Source organism: Salvia splendens, chromosome 1 (genome assembly GCF_004379255.2).
Source record: "Salvia splendens isolate huo1 chromosome 1, SspV2, whole genome shotgun sequence".
NCBI classification, from domain to species: domain Eukaryota; kingdom Viridiplantae; phylum Streptophyta; class Magnoliopsida; order Lamiales; family Lamiaceae; genus Salvia; species Salvia splendens.
This window is the reverse complement of record NC_056032.1, coordinates 1,886,436-1,903,329: the sequence shown is the minus strand read 5'-3', so window position 1 is coordinate 1,903,329 and position 16,894 is coordinate 1,886,436. Positions and strand designations below refer to the sequence as shown.

The window sequence follows — 16,894 nt, the reverse complement described above, 5'->3', positions numbered from 1 at the left end:
TTCAGGTTTTGCCATAAATTAGTTATGTAGTACTCCATCACATTGCGATTAAAAAAAATCAATAAAGTAGATGAAAGGTAATCTTAAACAAAATACAGCAAGAAACTGTCTGGAAACAAGTATTCATCAGCAAAAAATGCCTGCAACTAATCACTTATATTTCATCTCTGAATCAGAGTAAACCTTAAGTTGAAGGCTAAGAAGAAAGGAACATGTCTAAAAAAAGCAGTGCATGCTGCATGCATGATTTGAATTAGCATTTGAAGCCGTGGCAGACCATAAGCCAGATGACGAGAAATATAAGAAGCACGAGGCCAAGCACAATCAGCTTGATCTTCATATTCTCAAACCACATTCGCCTCTTCAGCGTGGTACCTTTTGCTTTGAAATCCTGAGCCTGAAACCCCAAACATACAGGTATACATATATTTTCAGGGAGAGGTTAAAATGAGAAGTCGTATTTAAAATAAGAGCGAAAAATCATTTTCGGCCATTGAATCGTGAATGTCTGAGAACTAACCTGTGACCTGAGATCCTCAGTTTTGTCAACAAGCAGTTCAATCTTCTCCCCTCGGTCGAGAACCTAATGATGAATTAACACAATTATTAACAATATGATCAAGATGAATGATACTACTCCATATATATAGGTCATAAGAACACAGTTAACATCTTTACCTTTTCGATATTTTCAATCATAACACCTTTTACTTCAGAGACCTGAGACTGGACCTTGGTGAGTCGGCTCACTTCGTCGGGGTGATCGACACAATACTGCATATGCCCTTTCAGTTTGGGGCTGCATATGCCCTACCATAATGAGTTGAAAGATAGAAGAAAGGATAAACTAAAATAAAGAAACGCCTCATACGTACCCAAACTCCTTGTTGAGGCTGTTTTCACCTGCAGTTGCAGCTTTGCCGCCTCCATATCTTTTGTTGAAATCTTCCTTGATACGCTCCAGAAATGCAATGGGAAGTTGTCTGCCGGTAGATTCAACGGCGACAACACAATAGGCTACAAATGCAGCATGTAAAAGAAAGTTATACAGTACATACACCAAGAAGATCTAATGTATTAAGACCCTTTGATCACTCTCACAAATTCAAATAGTAATATAGTATGTCACAAATAATGGGATAGAGGGAGTATATGTTAATCGAGGTAGATCCTTATCGAATGAACAACACAATCACCATTCAATTTTTCAACAATATGAAGATTGAAGAACGTGATGAATCGCACTAGACAACTCCTTGTCATTCTAATTTCATCAGAAACAGGACCGCATGAAAATGTTAGCAATTAAACAAACAGTTAGAGGGCAATGGAACCCCCAATCCGTGAAAATGAGAAATCGAAATAATTAAGAGGAAAGGAGCGTACTGAATCCATTTTCGACGTGGTAATTGAAGGTATGGCCATCGCAGTTGTAAGTGAATTTGTTACTGGAAGAGGGGAGCCTCTGCAGACACTGGGAAGCGACGGTGGTGAAATTCCCTTTGAATTCAGTGTACTCAGCCAAAATGGTGGTGCCTCTAGCGACGAAGCTGTAGATCAATTGCTGCTGGCCCATGATTGATTAGGTCTGTAGATTGAAACGCGGAAGCGCAGAGATGATGAGAAAAGGGGGAAATTGAGATAAGAGAAAGGGGGAGGAATGGTGAGGTGGCGATGAATTGAGATGAGAAACGTTGGGAGAGATTACGGAGGCATGGAATTTTTCAAATGTTGAGAATTAAATTTGGGAGGGAGAAAGCCGAAATTCCGTATACATCGTGATCACGATATATGCCAAAAATATTGTATAGACCACATACACAATATATACTTAATATCTGGTATTATAAATCATACAGTATTACATTATACTTTTAAATTACAAACTCCATTGTGATATAAAATCTGTTGTTTATTTTTTTTATATTTGATTCTAATAAGTGTTATTAAAAAATTTAATTTTTTAAAATTCATAAAAAAATTAAGAAATGTAAAAAATAGGGGTTGGAAAGTTAGTGGAATAAGAGGTCCACTTTTTTATAGGAGTATTGGTTTTATATGTGAGACATAGCTACTTACCATTTATGGTAAAAGTGAAATGTGAATCTTATTGTGAAAGTGACCGAAATATCAAAATGTGACTCTTATTATGGAACGGGGGAACTAAAACTTAATTTATTATTTCATTTATTCAATATATTGCGTGTACTATAGTGATTATTTCACCCACTATATTATTTCACGATAGAACTTTCCTCTGTATTTGTCAAATGTTTATATTATCGTTTAAATTAAGTAGCATAGAAATTTCCTTCGTATCTGTTTGTCAAATGTTGATATCTGCTAAATGACTTATTATTAATATTTGGACGGTGGTGATGGATTTGATCTTATAATTGGTCATCTCCAAATTAGTCAAGCAGCCGAACGCAAGGATTAATTATAGTAATGTAGTATAAAATATAGGGAATTTATTTTGAAAAATAAATTATGTTGACATTACATAATTTTGGGAAGGTAGACTATTTCCAATCATACATTAACTATTATTTTAGCCGTGAAAAAACTTTTTTAATCATATTACAAGTTCAAACTCAATTTTGAATATTTTTTTAATTGTACAACACAAAATATGAGTATGTATTGTAGCTACGGCAAATATTTTGTGAGACATAAACTAAAAAATGATGGAAATTTTGAGTTTGGTGTAAATGAGTAAAATTATTTTCTAGTACTCCTTCCGTCTCAACTAAGTTGAGCCATATTCTTTTTTGGATGTCCCCAACAAAGTTGAATCATTTCTTTTTTTTACTAAACATAAAACATCTAATTACTGTTACTTTATTCATCACCTACTTTACTCTGTCTTATCTCTCCTTTTTTTCTACCAACTATTCTATTTTATTTTTATTTAATTCATTTAACACAATTTTCTAATATCCATACTCAAAAGTTTTGTCTCAAACTTAATTGAGATTAAGAGAGTATAACATATACTCAAAAATAGATTTGAGCCCTAACCCTACACATAGTACCATCACAAAAAATACTTGATTTTTTACAATCCCCAACACATAATTGAGTTTTTGAATATTAATCAGTCAAAGTAAACATTCCTTGAATTGATCAAGCACATGCATATAAAGGTCGTTTTACAATGGGAATCAAACGCAAAGGGTGTTTCCTATGAATAGTACTGCTGCCAAACCCCTCTGTCATATCCACTTCTTCTGCTTTCATCCCATTGGGAATTTCTCAATCAAAATGATAGAGAAGCAAAGCAAGCGGAAGTTCCATATTTGCCTGCCCCAACAACATGCCGCCGGCACACATTCTCCTTCCTGCGCCAAAGGGTATGTATTCGAGATTGCTCCAGTTGAAATCAATGGAGCTTTCTTCGAATCTCTCTGGTATAAACTTTTCTGGATCGTTCCAATACTCGGGGTCTCTTCCCAGTGCCCATGCATTCACTATCACTCTAGTATTTGTTGGGATTTCATACCCATTGATTTCACATCTCCGGGAGTTCACTCTGGGGACTAGAAGTGGGACCGGTGGGTGCAATCTCAAAGTCTCTTTCACAATTAATTTGAGGTATTTCAGCTCGTCGAACTTATCTTCGTCTATATATGATCCTTTGTTATCAAAAACCATTCTAACTTCTTGTTGTGCTTTGTTGAGTTTGCTAGGGTTTCTTATCAGTTCTGACATTGCCCATTCTATAGTAGTGGCTGACTTGTCAGTTCCTGCAATAAATATATCCTAAAATAGAAAGGATTCTGTCAAATTATAATATACTCAGAACTAGCTCATATTCCCTCCGTCCCATATAAACAGTTCATATTTCATTTTTCGTCTGTTCCACATAAAGAGTCTATATATCCAAATCAATATGGAAACATTTTCTCCTTCTCTTTTACATTATCATTTATGGGTCCCACCATCCAGTAGCACTGTTTCAACTATCTTTTACTCATTTTCTCATACCTTATCAATTACTACCTCCGTCCCCCAAATATTGCTCCACTTTGACTCGGCACGGTTTTAAGAAATGTAATGGAAAGTGAGTTGAAAAAGTTAGTGGATTGTGAGTCCTACTTTTATATATTAATTTTATAATAAAATGTGAGTAGGAATGAGTTAGTGGAATATGAGGTCCACTACCAAAAATGGTAAAAAGTGAAATGAGACAAACTTTGGGGGACGGACGAAAATGGAAAAATGAGACAAATTTTCAGGGACGGAGGTAGTATGTATTAAAACCCGTGTCATTCTCAAATTGTCAGTAGAAACGGAAGGAGTATTTACTTACCATTTACGAAAGATTTATATTATAAGTAATATACTCAAATCCACAAAATCCTTTAACATAAACTTTATCGACTCCATCAGTATCTCAACCATTTCCCCACGCTCCTTCGTCTTCGCCTTGACGGCCGCCCTCGCAGTGACGTCGTACGACGACACGAAGAGCCTCTCCGACAGATCGATATTCTCACACATGTTCATGTTTTCCTCCTCTCTTATGCGGCGGAAGGACCGCACCCCCGCCGCGCGCTGAGGAGCTCCGCGGTGCAGATTTTTCTGAGGTGGCGCCAGTAGTGGCCGTAGGGGGAGAAGATGATGCCGGTGGAGTTGTAGGCGAGATCCTCCGAGGCCAGCATCGCGGGCCGGTTGGCGAAGGCGGTGTCGTGGGTTTTCGTCACTTGCCTTGCGGAATCGGCGGAGGAGACGAGGAGGAAGTGGAGCTCGCCGAGCTGGAGATGCGTCAGGGGGCCGTGGGCGGCGGCGAGGTCGCGGAAGAGGCGGTGGGGGGCGGTGGCGCGGGGCATGAGGTGGAGGTTGCCGATGAGGGGGAGGGGTTTGGGGCCTGGGATGTGTGTGTAGCTGCTTGCCGATTTTGAGATGGTGAGGATTTTTAGGAAGATGGAGAGGAAGAGGAGAAAGGGGAGGAGAATTGTGAGTGTTGTTTGGATGTTCAAATCCATGTTTTACAATTTTGGATGTGTGAGTTGTTGCATGTGTTAGTTGTATATATTGAGATGAGATTATGATCAATGTCGAACCAATTTCTAGCGCTGAATCATCGAATCATTTATTTTTAGTTTGTTTTAGAACATTGTTAGATAACACGGAGTTCAGTTTTAGTTCGTTTATCGTTTTAGCTCATTCTTTCTAGAATAAATTAAAACAATCTTAAAATGAAGTCTGTGTTGGTTTGTCGATTCAGTACTAGATATTACTTCTGCAAATTACAACTTCAATTGTAAACTTAAAAATCAATCGTTGGCTATACACATGGGTTCACCATAATATGTTACTCTCCCCGTCCGCCAATAGAGGTTCCATTTTTGTCCGGCTCGGGTTTTAAAAAATTATTTGACTTTGTAAAATAGAGTGGTAGAAAAGTTAGTGGAAGATGAATCTCACTTTTTTATTGATTTTATAATAAAATGTGAGTAGAGTGAGTTAGTAAAACGTGGAATCCACTTGCCAATAGTGGTAAAAGTGATATGAGACATTTAATGACAGACGGACAAGTACTTTATATGTTCACGATTTAAAGTCTCACTTTGGTTCCGTGCAGATTTTAAGAAATGTGAAAGAAAATGGGTGAAAAAAGGTTAGTGGAATAAAGGACGCACTTATATATATTACTAGTTTTATAATAAAATCTGATAATGAGCTAGTGGAAAGTGAGATCCGCTTATTAAAAAAAAAAACAAGAGACATTGACGTCAAATATCACGAATTTTTTCAAAAATTTATTTTTTCTCACAAATTTTGAACTTGGCATATAATATTACACAACTATTTATATTCGTAATATTATAAGTCAAAGTTAAAAATTTATAGAAAAAATAAATTTATTTATGTATGATGGTGGATGGGGTACTTAAGCTTACTAGAAGTTTTTAATATGATAAAATTTGAAACCAATTACTCCACCGCCTGCAGCCCAAAACGACTTTGATATCCAAGTTTCGAAAGCCCAAAACATCGAGGCCCACAGGACTCGACCGCAACATCAAAGAATGGTTTTAAATTTTTTAACTAATCATTATTTTAATTTGTAAATACTTTTAGTTTATAAATAAATTTATTAGTTAGAGTATATAATAGGCTCATGTAAATAAATTTACTAGTCATAAGTAAAGTCATACAAGCAAAACATACTTAACAAGTTATGTGGAGTAACAGACTCATACAAATATACTCCACTTATTTACTAATTTCAATAAAATTAATAATCTTAAAAGAAACAGATTAAACTAAATTATGTAATAGGCTAATGTAAATAAATTTAGTAATTATAAGAAAAATCTTATAATTAGTAAATTTATTTATTGACCAAAAGCATCTACAGATTAAAAAATGATTAACTAAAAGTAGAAGTAAACAAAATGAGCATGATAAATTTGAGTTATAAAAATTAATTTTCTTAAAATATTTTAAGTCTGAGTTATAGACAGCACTTCATTAGATATTCTATTTGTTAATGCATCTTACTTTAAATAGAAACGTGACTCGCAGTTGACACTAACCACTCTAGCAATCAGTGTGGGTTAACTCACCGATCACTTGATATAGTAGTAGTAGTACTAGCACTTAAATATGTGATTAATAAATATACTTGAAGACAATTAATTTGCCAATTTTATTAAATATAATTCCATTATATTGTTAGCTTTTCGACTCTTCTCGGCGGTGACTACACTAGTTTTTCCGATAATATGAGAGTGGCGGTGATCGGCGGCGGCGTAGGTGGGCTGACAGCGGCTTATGTTTTGGCGAAACAAGGGGTGGAAGTGGCGTTGTACGAGAAGGAGAGTCGTTTAGGCGGCCAAGCCAAAACGACTACGGTTGATGGCATTCCACTTGACCTCCATTTTATGAGTTTTGCTCGGGTATAACTTCATTTTATGAGTTTTGCTCGGGTATAACCAAAATAGTTGTATCTCATTTTGCAATTTTAATACATTCATAGTTCAAAGTCCTATTTATATTTTTTCATTTTTTAAGCAAATCTCATATTTTACTCCATAGTTCATGCTCGTATTTATAAAATTAATATACAAAAATAATAATATCCGTATGGTACCTACTTTTGTTGTTTACTTTCTTTTACATTTCATCAAAATTCGTAGAAAAGTGGATTGTCTACTTCTTCCATTGATTTACTCATTTTGTTTTATTGTAATTGAAGCATTTCCTTAAAGCATGGTGATTAAAGATTAAACATTAGCGAGTTAAGTAAAAATAGAGAAGAATCTATATAAAATAAATAATTGAAGATAAAGACAAAAAAATTAAATACTATGTTAATTTTTATTATAAAGACAATGATTTAATTGGGATGGAACAATTATCAAAATTTAACTTACTACGATGGGACGGTGGAAAAAAAAGGAAATTTAGTTAATTTGAAATTTATATAGACCTCAAAAAATAGACTAGTTTTACTATTTTTAGTAATCCCCTAAAATTAAACTAAGTCTAGATATGAAAAAAGTTTAATCAAATACACATAATTAAGTATTGTGGAATCTACAATCCACTACACTATTTTTACTTTCTATTGCTTTCCCCTCTCTCTCTTATTTTTTCTCATGTCTCTTACTTTTTCAATTATACATTAAAACTTATGTCTATTTTTTAAATAATTAAAAGTTTGTCTATTTTTTAATAATAGAGGGGTATTAAACTTCCTTAAATTTGATCAAAATATCTGTATATATAAAAATTCAGACGACTAGTTCGACTGTTTTCGCACTATTTTTCCAATAGTTCGATCATTCCTTTTGTAGTCCTATAAATTAATTATGTTTTGTACCAAAATTTTAATTACCAAGATTTACAAATGTACATAAGGGTATTTTTATATGGTTAATGAATTTTTGCTTTCATTATTTTGTAAATGTTAATGAGAGAAAAAACGAATTTAATATGTTGTCACTTATTTTGTTTCTTCTTAATAGAGATATTATTTTATGCGAGTATTGTTTGAGTTTTGATTTTTTTAAGTAATTTATAAGATTAAGAAAAATTGTACTAATGTACTAGAAATAAAATAAATATTTAAAATCAAATAAAAAAAATGTTGGTGCGGAATAAATGTAATGGTGCATGTCAAACTGTAGGATACCATGACATAATTAAATTTTTATTATTGCAAAATATAATTCCATCAGCGATTTCGTGAACAAAAATACTAACCAATCCTCCTCAACTGAACTAGCATTTCATGTAGTAGCTTCTTCAGCACATGACATGTTCGATGAAATGCCCATTACAATTTACATGCTTAAACAAACCGTCTCCTTAAAAACTGGCGTCTTTTATGCTGATGCCTCTTCATCTTTTCTTATTCTTTGATGCATGAGGCTATTGGAATGTTCAATGTTATGTTGGGAGATATGGTGGAGACTGTGAACACTTGATTTTTGTTTTAAAAACATGTGTGTAGTGCAAGTGCTGCCTGAGATTCACTTATTGAACAGATTATGTATCCGGAGGTGATGGAACTATTCGAGAGCATTGGAGTTGATACTGAGGTCTATGACATTTCATACTCGGTGAGTTTCGATGATGTCGAATGGGAGGCTGGAAATGGACTCTCTGGCTTGTTTGCTCAAAAAAAGAATATGTTCAATCCATGGTTTTGGAATATGATTTGGGAAATCATCTAGTTCAGAGACGACGCTTCTCTGTAAGTACTTTCATTAGAAACTTCAGCCTCTTCTGGTAGTAATATCCACTTCTCCACCAATTGCAGTTATATTAACAATCCAGATATCGACCGCAATCAAACACTGGAGAACTTTGTCCAATCAACTGGTTACTCTGAGTTATTTCAGAAAGCTTTTCTTGTAAGCCTATTAAAAATCAAACTTGATGTCCATGTCATCATGAAAGCAAAAATCCGACTTGGGTATATGTTTGTTTCCAGATTCCAGTTTGTGCTTCTATTTGGCCATGCTCTTCAGCAGTGATGACCTTCTCTGCTTATTCAACACTTTCATTCCTGCGCAATCATGGCATTCTCGAGGTAGATGTTTACGTTTGTTTGAATGAGGCTGAGGCATCACTGCCATATCTTTGTTTTAAAATGGTTTTCTTTTCTGCAGCTTCTTGGTCTCTCCAAAGGGCTTACATCAAAATGACGTTCACAAAGTTATGTCAATAAGGTAGATTCTAAGTTTCTTAAATTTCTGTAGCCTACAAATATCATTTCAGAAATTTGTCACTTCTGTAGTACTACATAATCTTAAGAATTTTCTGCTATATTTGACACTAGATTATGGAAGAGCTGGAAAGTAGAGGCTGTCAAGTGAAGACCAATTCTGAAATACATTCAGTTTTTACTAATGACAGTGGTAAGTATATGTCAGAACACAACTCTTACTTGGTTTCTCATACCTTATTTAAAGTAATATGAAAACAAAAATCATTTGGTAATTACCGCCTATAGATTGAATTGAATGAGGTAACACCTATACTCATTGGAGTTGTGTTAACTAACATACTTATTAGTTTATGTATAGACTTCAGATCCAAATTCTTCCTGAACAGATGGCTCAAATATAAATACCAGCTGAGTAAAGGGTTCCAATATCTTACCAAATACCCAATGCAACAATAGTTAGCATGAACGGTGTTCAAATGAAACCGTTCTAAAACTTTTATTGTGAATGTAGAAAAATACTATCGATAAATATGAGCTTACATTTGCACATGACTGTAAAATGGAATCATTCAGGTTGTACTATTACATATAAGGGTTGCTTGGAAGAAGCATATGAAGGGTGCGTGATTGCTACACATGCTCCAGATGCTCTAAAGATCTTAGGAAAACAGGCAACGTATGATGAATTAAGAATACTTGGTGCTTTCCAATATGGCAACAGGTTTCCTGTCAACATGCCTTTCTCTTTTTATCTGCAAAATTGGCTATATCTAGAAATTTGAATCTGCGTTAACACATTGATGTACTGTAATTCGTGAACCCTTACTACAGTGATATTTTCCTTCATCACGACGACAATCTAATGCCAAAAAGACGTGGGGCATGGAGCTCAAGGAACTTTCTAGGTACTACCAGGGACAAAGCATGTATGACATATTGGCTCAACAATGTCCAGGTTTTGCACCTTTAATCAATTCCTCCATTAATTAAAGGATTTTCTTTGAATTGTGGTAGTCTGATACGGAGAAACCCGTATCAATGATAATTGGTGAGAATTCGCCGGATATTGAAGGTCCGTTCGCGGGATCCTCCCGTCGAGCAACCGATGAACAAAGACGGAAAAGTAAATTGCAGAAAAATAAAAGATAGAACAATAAAGATAATTATATTTCTTTCATGATTCCTTCAAAAGATAACAAAGACTCATATTTATAATACTCCTATGAATAACCTAACTTGGTGAACAAGATAATAAAGATACGGAAAAGATATGGTAATATATTAATAGAGATATGGGAGATATTTCGGGAGATTTAATCGTATCATAGTCAGACCAGTTTCTTATGACTGTTCTTAATGGAAGTACAGAGCATTACTGAATCTGGGATTCCATTTTTTGTGACTCTAAATCCACCTCGAACCCCTAAAGATACATTGTGTAAGTGGTCAACTAGCCATCCCATACCATCAGTTGCTGCATCAAGAGCATTGTCTGAGCTTAATGTTATTCAAGGAAAGAGGGGACTATGGTTCTGTGGAGCATATCAAGGTGCATTAAATATCCTTACACTCCATTTTCACAGTCCATTATGTTGAGCGTGTTGTTATGTATGATGACTTACGTTCTTAATTGGATCAACATTTTTTGCTTCAAGGCTATGGCTTCCCTAAGGATGGAGTCAAGGTATTTATTTAGATTTGATGTGAACGGATTTTATCACTCCATAAACAACGCTTTTATTGCTAGATGAATTCTCATTCTATTGTCACAACACAATTTGATGTTAACAGGCTGGCATACTTGCTGCAAACGGCATGCTTAGAAAACATTATACTTTTTCAAACATTCCCAAATGCAAGGTTCCATCCTGTCTTGAAACTGGGGCTTTTATTCTCGTCAAGAGGTTTCTTCAGCGGTTTATTGTCACTGGATGTCTAATGTGAGCTTCTACTTATTGATTTGACACCACTGCTTCTTAGGTTTCTGCATTTTATACATCATTTTCAAACTCCACCAGCAATTGTATCTCTCATATGTATCTCAGACAGCTGTCTTATCTGCTCAAAGAAAAATGTGTTTTACTATTTGACTAACTTCTCCTTTGCCAAGATAGCTTTTTGGTTATAACTGACAAAACCTGTGGTGAAACAGTCTTTTGGAAGAAGGTGGTAAAATATTCACCTTTGAAGGTACAAATAAAGAGAGAAACTTAAGAGTTACTTTGAGAGTTCACAAACCCCAGTTCTATTGGAAGGTAAGACTAGGTTATAACACTTTATAATAGTTTACTTCAAGCAACCGAAATGTGCAAATCGCTATAGTGTAAGACATTGGTGTTTGTGGTTGAACTGGATATTGCTCTCACGGGTTGCAACAGATGCTGATTTAGGCTTTGCTGATGCTTACATTAATGGTGACATTTCATTTATTGATTCAAACGAAGGCCTTCTCAACTTCCTTTGGGTGAGGAAATGAATCCAAACTCAATTATCTTTGATAACATAACTCATAGCTATAACTGTTTAAGACTATACTTTATTGGACTTGTATTTTCCAGCTGAATATGGCAAATACAGAGATGAATAAGACTACCTCAAAGTTAAATAAGGAAAGGTGATTATAAATCATCATGTGCTTGTGTGTGTTGATGTGGTATGGTTGTTACATGTCATTTAACATTATATGATAAATATTTTACTGTGTTGATATGTCTAGGGGATGGTGGAAACAATTGCCTTACACTTCTTTAATAGGGTCTGCTAAAAACTTCTTCAAGCTTGTTTCCAGGAAGAACACACACTCTCAGGCACGCTATAACATTTCGCGGCATTATGACCTTGTAAGTTGGCAAATGCTTTGCATATTTGAAGAATCAAGGACCACTTCAATGATCAAGAAACAACAACTTATGTTTCATATGTTTCAACATATGCTTGACTTATAATTTAATAAATTGAAATACTTACTGTATTTTATACTATTCCTTTGGCAGAGTAATGAATTTTTTTCTCTGTTCTTGGATGAGACAATGGCTTACTCTTGTGCAATCTTTCAGGTGATAGAATTTACTCATTCTATTAGATTTGTTGATAGGTGATAATAATGCTACTAATATTCTTACATTATACTGTCACTGCAGAATCCAGGTGAAGACTTGAAGAGTGCGCAGCTTCGAAAAGTTCATACTTTGATTGAAAAGGTGAAATTAACTTATAGTCCTTAAATCTCGTGCTGATCACTGTACTTTATTCTAGTTAAGCACTAATCTACATGAACCTTCACATCCAACTCTTCAGAATATTTAAATTTTACATAAAAGGTTAAATATTTAATTGACCGATGAGAATAAGTTGAGAAGATGAAGTATGTGGATTGAGTAGATAAAGCTGTTCTAAATTTCTTCCTCAGAAAAATCATTGTTTCTGTTTCAGTTCTGTTGATTGAATACTGAAGAATTTTGTTTCTTGATGGGATATATTCACACTTGAATGGGTGAGTGGCGAATAAGTTTATGGAATCCATAAAACTAGCCAACTAATAACCAATTTATCTTACCAAATTAGGCTGACAGCAACAGCAACAACAACAACAATACCAATCATGCCGTTCACATTATAGCCCTTATGCTATGTCTCTGTGAATACAGGCAAGAATTAATAAAGACCATCACATTCTAGAGACTGGATTTGGATGGGGAAATTTAGCCCTTGAATTAGTAAAAAAACAGGATGCAAATATACCGGCATTTCATTGTCAGAAAGTCAGCTGCAATATTTGGAACTGAAAGTAAAGGAAGCAGGTCTACAGGTATAACATTTTGTTTGGTTATTATGCTCAAATAAAAAGCAAGGTTACCCATATTTGGCATGGAAAGGAGCTGTAATGCTTTATCTCAGGGTGTTATTGACACGGAAGAATTGAGTTGTTACAAAAGATTGTCATTTCGATTGCAGGATCATGTCGAACTTCTTCTTTGTGACTACCGTCAATTGCCTAACAACCATAGATATGACAGGATAATATCATGGTGAGCCATCTTTAATTAAGTTCCTGCTTTGCTACGCTTACACTTCTGACGCTGAATTTGCAGTGTGGTGATAGAACATGTGGGGCATGAATATATGGAAGAATTTTTTAAATGCTGTGAATCCTCATTAGCCAACAACAGTATTCTTGTTCATCAGGTAACGAGTACGTTTAAGCTGTCACATCGTGTGAATGCGTGGGTTCTGAGCTTTGAAATTATTTGATATTCTTTATTCTTAATTACTAGTTCATAGCAATAGCTGATGAGAAATATGAAGAGTTAAGGCGCAGCAATGACTTCGTCAAGGAATTCATATTCCATGGTGGATGTCTGCCTTCACTTAACCGCGTCATATCTGCAATGGCTGCATCATCCAGACTTAAGTAAGATTTCAGTCTTTAGGAAAATTATTATTGTTGTCTGAAATAATTCTATGCAGTGTGGTGCATCTAGAAGAAATAGGATGCCATTACGTTCAGACCCTCAGATGTTGGCGACAGAACTTCCTCCAAAACCAGAGGTCGGTATAAGGAAACTCGACAGTTTTATAACATACATATATTCCACTGAAAGATAGTTTTCCTTATGCAATATTGGAGGCATCATAGTAGTAATAATCAAATTATGAACTGAAAACCATGAAAAGGCAAATCTTGATTATAAGAATCTGCAGACTTCTTATCTATCGTTATGCCTTTTGCTAGTCGAATTCGGGATCTTGGATTTGATGAGAAGTTCATACGGACATGGGAATACTATTTTGACTACTCTGCTGCTGGGTTCAAATATTGTAATGTTGGAGATTATCAGGTAATATAGTCTGTCTAATGTCTTGATAATCTTTTATGATCAAATCATAGCACAGACTTCTATGGTTAATTTCTAAGCATTACAAAATACTTCTATGGCTAAATCTATTTCATATTCATATCCTGTTAAAGATAAACATTGAAATTCACTTTATTATTACTTATATAAGAAATTAAAACAGCACAATTACAAGAAAAATCACAGAAAAACTCCTTATTCAGATGCAAAGTTGAACAAAAAAAACAAACAGAAAAGTGAGATAAATCATCAGCTTCTAGTAATCGGGATTGACTTGAACATATGCTTCAATGGCCTTGAACATAGCCATGGCCTTCTCTTTTCCCTCCTTTATCTTCTCCTCACTGATCTCGACGTTGCCTTTGGTGTTGTAAATGCTTCTGTTCTTGCATATGCTGCCTCCATCTTCGGTTGGGACGATCTTGACATGATAAGTGATGGATTCGAGAGCAGCAGCAAGAGCATCACCATCGATGATGCTGTAGGTGTGTGTCAAATTGTCCTTGTCGATGGCATCCACACGGTGCTTAGCGCTCTTATACTGACTCCCTTCACCAAAATGGATGATCTTGACTGTGCCAACGCCGCCATCTCCTTCCAAGATCTCGACGTTCTTAATGGCCTGAGGCATGATCTTGGGAATGAGGGTGTCGGCGTCGAGCACCACGGCTTTGAACATCTTTGCAGCTGGGACCGCCGAAGGGATCTCAATGTCGTAGGTGATGGCAACCATTCTTGATTTTTTTGAACTTGAAATTGTATTGGAAGACAATGAAGGAGTGTTTGCTTTTGTTTGTTTGAAATGTGATGGGAAATGTGGGGAGCAATGCTGCTATTTATAGTGTAAAAAAGAAGCTTCTTTGGCCTTTGCCTCAACATTTTTAGGACATTTCAAGTGTGTGAATTAGTTAATTAAGTCTATTATTTTAGAAAAGATCGACCAATAGTTAGCACCTCTTTGATGACTCTTTTTTTTAGCATGTGAAATTGATGATTTTGTTTATAGTATATACATATATGTGTGTGTCGGTTTAAGCCAAACATATATCATGTTGGCCAAGTATTGTATCTATTCTTTTAGTCATCTTTAACTAAAATGAATTTTAAGACTTAACAAACCGTTACAGATATGTATAGAAAAGAGTCCATAAAGAGGTGCTTATTATTGTAGTATTACATAATTAACGTCTGATGCGAATCAAATTGTATATTTTTATTCTCCTAACTTTACATGATTTTTATAGTTTTATGCTCGCAAAAGTATGTTTTTTATGGTGTAGGAAAAGGAATGAAGCTCGGATGGTGAAAAAGTTGTGCAAAATTCCCAAGTTAACAGACTGGCCAGAAAGTGCTCAAAATGAGGCACCCGGCCGGGTGTATTTTATGCCTAATAATTCCACCCGGCCGGGTATGATTTTCAGAATACGAAAATTTCTGTGAGTCCCCAAAATTAGCCACCCGGCCAGGTGAATTTTATGCCTAAGAATTCTACCCGGCCGGGTGAATCAATTCAAACTGCAATATTGCAGTTTCATGGACGGTTCTTAGAGGGGAATGGATTAGAAAAAGAAAAGGTTGATGTGACGGTTCTGGGGGGCAGGAAAAAATGTGTCGGGGGGATTGGAGAGAGAGGGAGTTGACGGCTGGAAAGAAAAAGGAGAGAAAGAGAGAAAGAAGAGAGGAGGAAGGTCCGGCCTACTCTCCGACGATCCGACTCCAAATCCCAACTCCACTCATCAAGAGCTTGAATCCTACGGTTTTTATTGCAAATTCACCATGTGTTTAGGCTAAGCTTCCTTTGTTGCTCCAAGTTGTAATCTAGGCTTGTATGGATGTTTTCACACCATTGATTTCATATGTTTGTGTCCAACAATGTGCTCAATATTTTTTCACTATGTTTTTGGCTAATAACGTAGTGATGTTAATTCCTCTGCTATTGTCTCTTTAACATAGTTTAGGAATTATTGATTGTTGGATTGCTATCGGATTAGAATTGTTCAGAGGATAATTTGATAGTGGATTAAGTAGGTGACTATAGTAGATGATCTTTTATTCCCGCGCTTCCGCGGGAATTTAATATCATTGAAAATTAATTCATGGAACAAGTGTTCAGCTGACTGTGAATTATACGTCGCAAACATGTTCAGTGCACGCGATTAGGTTGATGTTTTAATCCCTTCGTATGTTTCATTGTTAAAGGTGTAGAATAATACAAGCCTCGTGAGCAACTTGGAGTGACATCTTTCTCCATTTTCGTACCTTAGTTTGTAAATTTAGTTTATTAATTTTGTCAATTCTTGTTAAATAACCTACGCCTCCCTGTGGTTCGACACTCGAAGTACTACAGTCGACTCTGTAATCTTGCAGATAGATTGTAATATTAGAGCTATTTTATTAAACTTGGGTGTTAATAATCCATTAATATAAAAGCTCGAAAATTACACATCAATGTCTCCAAAAATGTAGAGGCAAAGAAGATTATTTTTAAAACTATAAATAGCAGCCATGCTTCCCACATTTCCCATCACATTTCAAACAAGCAATAGCAAACACTCCTTCAACTCATCCATTTCCAATATCTATTTCATACAATTTCAAGTTCAAAAAAATCAAGAATGGTTGCCATCACCTACGACATTGAGATCCTTTCGGCGGTCCCAGCAGCAAAGATGTTCAAGTTTGCATTTGAATAAGGAGTTTTTCTGTGATTTTTCTTGTAAGTGTGCTGTCTTAATTTCTTATACAATTAATAATAAAGTGAAAGTGTTGAGTAAGCAGAGAAGGTCATCACTGCTGAAGAGCATGGCCAAACAGAAGCATAACCTGTTCAGTAAGTGAATCACAGGTAGCA

At 35.3% G+C, this 16,894-nt stretch overlaps 2 protein-coding genes and 2 pseudogenes across 2 annotated transcripts; 1 reads left to right on the top strand and 3 right to left on the bottom strand.

Annotated features, from left to right (window-relative positions):
• Positions 1–159: 159 nt before the first annotated feature.
• LOC121797688 (putative vesicle-associated membrane protein 726) lies at positions 160–1,734 on the bottom strand. The gene is made up of 5 exons (XM_042196357.1): positions 1,387–1,734; positions 876–1,017; positions 679–799; positions 521–583; positions 160–397 (listed from the first exon to the last, which is right to left on the bottom strand). Exons 1-5 carry the CDS (start codon positions 1,574–1,576, stop codon positions 254–256), a joined length of 660 nt encoding a protein of 219 aa, XP_042052291.1. The 5' UTR covers positions 1,577–1,734; the 3' UTR covers positions 160–253.
• Positions 1,735–3,126: 1,392 nt separating this feature from the next.
• Positions 3,127–4,988, bottom strand: LOC121805245 (annotated as a pseudogene).
• Positions 4,989–8,211: 3,223 nt separating this feature from the next.
• LOC121807527 lies at positions 8,212–14,053 on the top strand (annotated as a pseudogene).
• A 97-nt stretch (positions 14,054–14,150) lies between these two features.
• On the bottom strand, positions 14,151–14,870 carry LOC121807519 (major allergen Pru ar 1-like). The gene has a single exon (XM_042207773.1). The coding sequence runs from the start codon at positions 14,774–14,776 to the stop codon at positions 14,300–14,302; it is 477 nt and encodes a 158-aa protein (XP_042063707.1). The 5' UTR covers positions 14,777–14,870; the 3' UTR covers positions 14,151–14,299.
• Between the last annotated feature and the right edge of the window lie 2,024 nt (positions 14,871–16,894).